Genomic DNA, 7,812 nt, shown 5'->3' on the forward strand with positions numbered 1-7,812 from the left:
AATATTATAACTTGAAAATAAGGTAATAAGTTAGGCTACAAATAAAATACGACTCTAAGCACAACTTTAAAGAATTCACGGACGAAAACACAACCCTTCTTTAAATCTTCAAGGTGGAGAAATAATACCCAACTTAGCAAACATTAACTGTAAAATTGAAATTAAATTGCTCTGATGCGATATCTATGCGAGGATCCAATGAGAGAGTGACCAGACAATGGAGGGGAGCAGTAATAAAGAGAACAATACTAACAACTACACATAAACATATGGTACATATAGAAAAGAGATAAGATGAAATAAATAAAAAACCCAAAATCATGATGTTGTAAGCTACCTCGGCAATAGCTATCATAGTGCCATTAGTAGGGCTGGAAGAGGCTGAGAAGGTAGTGGAGGGGAAAAAGGTGGCAGAAGCATAACTATGGCAGCAATACATAAGTGGAGGGAGAGGATAGATGCGATTGGAAAAGAGAGGAGCCACTACCGAAGAATAGAGGAAAATATAGGAAAGAGGGAGTACCGACAAACTGACAGGTATGGCGGAGACCAATAGAGTGGGAGGGAAGAGAGACGTCACAACATGGATCCGGCAAAGACGAAGGAGAACCATCAAGAAGACGATGAGGGAAGTGCGACGTTGAGGGAGGAAGACAATTGAGGAGAGAGAAGAAAAATAAAGTGCAAGAAAAAATAAAGAGGGAAGAAGAAGAACCCGTCCCCTCCACCCAACCACTAGCCTAAACTAACACCTAACACCAGCGAGGAAAACCCTTGAGGGCGAGGAAAGAAGAGGAACCAGAACCCTAACAGAGGTCTCTGCTTATACTTTTCAATGGTTTTGTGAACACTTGAAAATCTAGGCATGCAAGTGAGGCTCTCTCTACCTTTCAAGTGTTCAATCGAATAGGCACATCTTATAAGGCCGTGGGCCTCTCTTGGCCTCAATCAAAAGTTAGAATGAAGCCCAACTTATATATTGTTTTCCATTTCACACCCTGCTTATCGTGTTAATTATGCTTCACATTTCGTCTTTTCATGATTTTTAATATTATCTCTGGAAAAAAAGTTTTCTCATTTAATCACATAAAAACACACCACTCAGAGTGTTTCTTTTGGAAATGTAACTACAAACGATTCAGTATAAAGTATAAAATTTGAATTAAAAATAATAGAGAAGATGGGGTGTAAATTGTAAAAAAAAAAAGCCAGCCGTAGATCAACCCCTTCGAACTTTCTAGCTTCGAGCCGCGCTTTCTATCTCTTCCTTCCCGCTTCGTGGAAACCTTTCTCGGAAAGGTATCTCTCTATTTATTTCAAATTTTGATTTAATTCCCATTCGAATGGCTTAGAAATCCTCTGGTATATTTAGTTGTTAGATTTTCGAAAACTAATTGCGAGGTAGATGTAATGGCGGAGATGGACTTGGTTCTTCCAAACCCTACTTAGGGTTTCGGTCTCGATTATTATCGAGAAATTGGATGTGGTTGGGAGTTTTTATGTGCTTTGTTCTATAATTTACAGGATTTTTGGGTTTGATCATGTTATCAAGAATCTCACAGCTTGGAGTGCGAATCTTTAGCGAGACTAGAGTAGGTATTTCTCTTAACTATTTAAAAAAGGTTTCATTTTTACTAAATCTTAATATTTTAGAGAACTATTTGGACGTCTAAATGTTGTTCTGGAACTTATCTTCGCCCAACCTACATTTTTTTTTCCTTTTCTTTAAGTTTATTAACACTAGTTATCTTTTCGGCAGGTCAACATTCCGTAACGCAAAGAGGCTATGACCACCCTGGTCACTATTTGAATCCTGCGGTTGGTTCTATGTTCAAATGATAACCATTCATCTAAGTTTTCAAATTATGAGAATTAATATGTCTATATACTGGATTTGTCATATATATATATATTTATTTATTTATTTTCAGTCGTGTAGTTACTTTTTGTATGCAGATCTTGAGATAAGCTTCTAGAGTTTCTTGATGTCATTTTTATGAGTTAGTTGAGTTGTTATGTTTAACAATTACTTTCATATTGTTTTCAGAAGAATCTTCTGTTTTCTACTGCGACAACTACTGATGCTCATGAGAAAGACAGCAAGAAAAAGGACATGTGAGATTTTGGTTTTTTCACTGCATATTATCTTTTCGCATAGCTATTTCTTTTGAACTTCTATGTTTTAAGATAAACTAAAAATAGATAATTATCTTGTGATTTGGAATGTGCTAAGTGCATTTGTGAAGTTAATCTTTATGTGAAATTACCTTCTTTTATGATATTTATGTAAATTTTCCTGTGGACTTTTCAGCTTTTCTTTTGTATGCTTATAGCCTTCTACTTGTATGCTCGTATTTCATCTAGTTAATCATCTAAATTTTACTGTGGATTTACTTTTATCATGTCTTTTCATCTGTGAAACAATGAGAGGTGGTGATATGCAGGATATCAGTCACATTTGTCAATAAGGATGGGACAGAGACACACATTAAAGTTCCAATTGGAATGTCCATGTTAGAGGCTGCTCATGAAAATGGCATAGATCTTGAAGGTAATTGGCTTGTTATAAGAAATCATATCTGGTTAGATTGTCACAATGGAATTCCTCACTTCAAATAGTTACAACTCATAAGGACCTTGTAAAAGTTCGAAGTTTGGATAATGTATATTGGTAATTGCCATGGATCGTGTAATCTAATTAGTTACTCTTTTACTTTGTGTGATTATAGGAGCATGCGAGGGCTCACTTGCATGCTCTACATGCCATGTGATTGTCATGGTATGCTCTCACCATTACCCTGTGCAACTTTCATACGATTTTAGGATGTAAGAGCACTTACCTGATTAACAAGTTCCATTTAGGATGTGGATTACTACAATAAACTAGGAGATCCAACTGACGAAGAAAATGATATGCTGGACCTTGCATTTGGGCTCACTGAGACGTATGTGGACCTTCCCTCATAAAGCCTAGAAAATATATGTGCTTTATCTCATATAACTGAGATTTTTTTTTTTCTTCTTTGAATTAACTCCAAGCATCTTTGCAGGTCTCGTCTTGGTTGCCAAGTGATTGCGAAGCCTGAACTTGATGGTATACGCTTAGCATTACCGGCAGCTACACGGAACTTTGCTGTTGATGGCTATGTACCAAAACCACATTGAGTTTGATTAGACAATACCAAACATAAATGTTGCTTTCCTAACCTCGGTTTTGTTTTTAAATGGTGTGGAATTCTCAGCCTCTTGAGTCCTGGTCAATGGTCATTTAGAAGATTTGTCCAATCTTCCATCTTGACGTATTCATTGAGCCTGCTATCTCCTTTATTGGGTTATATGGGAGTAGGTCTCTACTCTTCCAACCATTCAAAGATGGACTAGGATATATTGTTAATAATATATAGAACTGTCTCTGAAATCCAGATTGGCAATTCCGGATTAACTTTTTTCCTTTTACTCTGATGATTTTGTCCTAGGAATAGCAGAATTCATTATTTATCTCCTTTTTTGTTTTATTTTAAAAAATTATCTTTCTGTTTCAGAGCAAATTTTGTCAGGGAATATTAGATAATTGGATTGATAACAGGTATGATCAGGAAGCTATTGTTTGATGCTTTGTCTTTATAGACTAGTGAAACTTTTCCATGAGAGGATTAATTTTGTATTTATTGTGCAGAATCTTGACTTAAGTGAATTATAGACACCTGGGACTTGGAAATAGCAAGAAGGATCCTTTTCGATGGCTTTGCCACAATAGTGGAATATATACCTTTTCCACTTGATGTTAATTACTTAATAATATGGCGGTCTTTCTTTAAACACCACGATAACTTTTGACGTGGTATAATCTTGTCCGCTGATAGTGATTGCCCTAAAATAGAGAGAAACTATCAATGAATGAGATGATGTCTTAAGATTAGTAGTGTATTTGTGGGCATAGCATTACTTTTAATTCAGTTGCCTTGAGTGATAGTTATCTACCATGAAAAGAAGTAGAAAGCTGAGCTAACTTGATAGAACGGTATGATAGGGAATAGTGAAAGCTAATCATATAAATCATATATGTAAGTAATAGGGTGTGGAAATTCCTCTTCTTTATTCCTCTCTTTGTCTTAGTACCCCAATAATTGAGGCACAATCTAAGCTGTGATCTATGGTTTAATTCTTACATCATAAAATCCCACAATATCTCGTATACCATATATTTACTTTTTCATATCATTGAGTAGGTTGGTCAACGATTAGAATGTTGGAATTATGATTCATAAAATTTGAACTAATATAGTTAGGATTATTAAATACATGCAATGGATACGTTAGCCTGCAATAGATCTTGAATGATGGTACACGTAGTCATACGTTCTGACAGCTAACTGTTAGTCAAAAAGGCCTACAATTTACCATTAGCCACATCTACGTAGGTTGACTTTGACGTGTATGTCGATCGTTCAGCAGTAGATTTCCTCTTTTTAATGCTATATCAAAGACTACAACGTGAATCCCTTCTCTTTCTCTTTCTCTTTCTCTTTCTCTTTCCGAGAGTGGTCACTATTCGGAGCAGTAAATTAGGGTGGGTTCTTATCATAATTTCAATTGGACCAGTAGATTTAGTGCAATTGGAGTATATATATATATATATATATATATATATATAGATTATTTGTAATCAGTATATACATAAGTTGGATGAAATATTTTACAAAATTTCGAGTTAACGACTAGTTTTCTTGAAAGTGTTGGTAAGTGATTCCAACGTAATTTCTTGCATTTTTAAAGATAGAAATAGTTTAAGAATATGTGTTTGTAAGTGGTTCAAACATAATTGTTTTATTTGATAGACGGAAGTTTGACATTTTGTTTGAACAATCTTGGTCTTTGGTATTTGAACACCTGTATGATTTTAGATTTTCTAGCTTAATTCTACTGGCATTCGAATGCATGTTCGAACTATATCGAATTTAAAAAAACTACATCTTGAGGATCACTAAGATGGAAGGATCAATATCTAACATTTGGAAACTGATCATAAGAAGTAGTGTGTTATAGGTTCAAGAGAGCAAAATCTTACATATACATTTGTTGAGATCAATGAGCGATCTATAAAGTCTATCTTGTAACTGCTAAGTTATTAATAATTAATTTCAATCACAATTTGGATTTGTGGTTTTATATAATTTTAAACTTTTTCGTATAACAAATCTTTGTGTTTGTATTGTATTTTCATAATTTATTTTTCACATTTATTATTAATAGTGTGTGATATATCCGATCTCTTAACGTGTTAATTATAATTTTTTAAAGAAGTGAATAGGATAGCGCTCGATGGCAAGGATGAAGCATTCAATTGGAATATCACGATTATCATTCAATGAAGTTTGAGGTGGATAAGAATGTTACCATGTATTAAGGTGTGTTTTACGGATAAAGTCAACGATACCTTAGCCCATGTGTTAATCAGTCTAGCAAATCAATCAAACCCTTGTAAGATCTAAACTGATCCATCTGGGGATTGAAACTGTAATCTTATCCATCAATGACCTGCTCAATCGACGAACTTTTCATCCAAAAAATAAAAAACAAAGACTCTTTTGTACGAGTGTTTGCGGATTCAAAACTTAATAACATCAAGTTAATTGGGACACTATTAAACGCTACTCTTCCAAGAAAGTAATTAGATTTCACCTGAGGTAATTGACTAATGTCACTCCTTTTCCTAAATAGTTGGATTAGGACTCCCATCTTCTAGATGACAAGGAACTCAATGCAACTCCTAGTTTGCACCGCTAAATTCTTTTAACCAAAAAAAAAAAACCCTAAGAACTCAATCGATTATTGTCACCAAATGGTGGTCGGCAAACAAAAGCCCACCTCTGATCATTCCTCCACTACTTGAATACCTATATCTTTGCAATTAATTTGATGTGGTCTTAGGGGTGGTCCTTTCTTCTGGATGAACATCGACTTTGACTAAATATTCCATTTAGTCTTCAACAAGCTAATCAAGCTAATGACATGATGATTGCTTTGATTGCTTACCTAATGGGCAGTAAAGTCGTGACACTGATTTGACCCTTTTGGTATATCCTGCAGGGTTTTGCTTTCGTATTTCCTTTCTGATTTGGTATTAGAAGCCACTTAAAATGGATTTATACTTGGAACTACTTAAATCCAATGGACTTGTACGTCATCAAGTAGTGGTTAAGGAAACTAGGGTTTCCATCAAAGTGTTAAGGTAGAGCCGGATTGTGTCCGTTTGAGCCCCGCTTGAAAAATAAATTGAACCGAGCTTGATCTTCTAAATAGGCTTAAAAATACCTTTGAGCCAAGCTAGATCATGAGCCGGCTCCATCAAATTAATCTGATCACACTTTTTTTGTTGTTGTCTATAGTATAGTATTGTTCTGTTATGTATTCCAAAATTTGTTGTAGTTTAGTTCTAAATTTTGATCTTATTGTATCTTTTTCAAATACATCGATTAGAAAATCTATTAATTTATATTTTAGAGTTGAATTAGGTTTTATTTTAAGTTTAATTCAAATCTAAATTAAATTTGACTAGGCACGAAATTAGAATTAAAATTACTTATTGACTGAATGATTCATGTAAGCTCGAATTCAGCTTGAATTGCAAAGATATCAATTGAAGCTTGATTATAAATGTAGACTCGAAATTGTTTTTAATTCAAGCTTCATCGGCTCGACTAAGCTCGGCCCGATTACAACCCTAGTGTAACGCGAGTCTTTCTTATGAGATCACCGACGGTAACCGTTAATCGACAAAAATTTCCTGATCTTATATTGGGACCTACTGTCGTAGAAAACTTTCTTGTTGTATAGCTTAAAGTGATGTATACCAACTCAGGTGATATAGACTGCGATGGTACAGCGAGCTATTAGTATACTTTAGGTTTTCTATGATCTCATACTACTATTAGCATCAATGTTTAATTATTTAAGAGTAGTTGAATAAGTAGGTGATTTTTGTAGATATGTTTCATTTGACGCTCGAATATACGAGAGTAATTCACGTAAAACATAATTTTCGCAACTTATGGATCGCAATGAAACACTAATTAATGCAGAAGATTACCTTTTAGAGTCAATATTAGATTTATATTTCAGAGTCTTTAAGTTGAAGTTATGTCTAAATTTGTTTTAAAATTATAGTTTTATATGGTAAATATAGAGAGTATTGTATTTAGATACGATATGGTTTTATTTCGATAATAAATTTCTCTTCATGTATTGTAAGAGGTTTGAGGTGAGTCGTGTTAACTTAGAGAAATTGTAATTATGAGATCTAATGGAGATGCCATCCATTAAATGTATTCGATTCTTGAAAAAAATTGTTCAACGATCTTCTTACAATAATAGCGATTCGCTTTCGCTTTCTAATGTGAAAACACGATACATGATACGTATTTTAAAGTCGATTTCATAGCATTAAACTTCACTTGTTACTCTAAATAGTTTGGAACTCACTATTTGCTAAATTATTCTAATAAGAAAAAAAGCTCTATAGGATGATGGATAATTTGTCTTGTTATATGTAGGATTATTCAAATTTGAGACATACTTATAGCTCTTTAATTGCTTGCAGAACTTGGACAATTTTGTCAACGTCAATCAACTTGCAAATAGTTCCACATAAATCACATATATTTTGTTCAGTTAGGCTTGAGTGCAAGAGAGCTCAAAATCCTGCACAAGTTATTGAAAATATATATATATATATATATATGTTTGGTTCAATCTAAGTAATGCTACAACAACAGTAATTTATGAATCCACCACGGTATCATCTTGTGTCAA

The 7,812-nt window shown here is 34.0% G+C and overlaps 1 protein-coding gene across 3 annotated transcripts; it reads left to right on the forward strand.

Moving 5' to 3' along the window:
* The first annotated feature begins 91 nt into the window (after positions 1-91).
* On the forward strand, positions 92-3,863 carry LOC140760335 (uncharacterized). Of its 3 annotated transcripts, none has more exons than XM_073097259.1 (9): positions 92-815; positions 1,525-1,596; positions 1,760-1,818; positions 2,048-2,115; positions 2,445-2,551; positions 2,730-2,779; positions 2,863-2,945; positions 3,051-3,586; positions 3,677-3,863. In XM_073097259.1, exons 2-8 carry the CDS (start codon positions 1,542-1,544, stop codon positions 3,163-3,165), a joined length of 537 nt encoding a protein of 178 aa, XP_072953360.1. In that variant the 5' UTR covers positions 92-815; positions 1,525-1,541; the 3' UTR covers positions 3,166-3,586; positions 3,677-3,863. The 3 variants fall into 3 exon arrangements, with proteins under 3 accessions (XP_072953360.1, XP_072953359.1, XP_072953361.1); XM_073097258.1 differs by lacking the exon at positions 92-815 and adding an exon at positions 1,210-1,299 and having other exon boundaries at positions 3,677-3,861; XM_073097260.1 differs by lacking the exon at positions 92-815 and adding an exon at positions 1,352-1,401.
* Positions 3,864-7,812: the final 3,949 nt, after the last annotated feature.

Source organism: Typha angustifolia, chromosome 5 (genome assembly GCF_048772165.1).
Source record: "Typha angustifolia cultivar Huaian chromosome 5, ASM4877216v1, whole genome shotgun sequence".
Taxonomy (NCBI): domain Eukaryota; kingdom Viridiplantae; phylum Streptophyta; class Magnoliopsida; order Poales; family Typhaceae; genus Typha; species Typha angustifolia.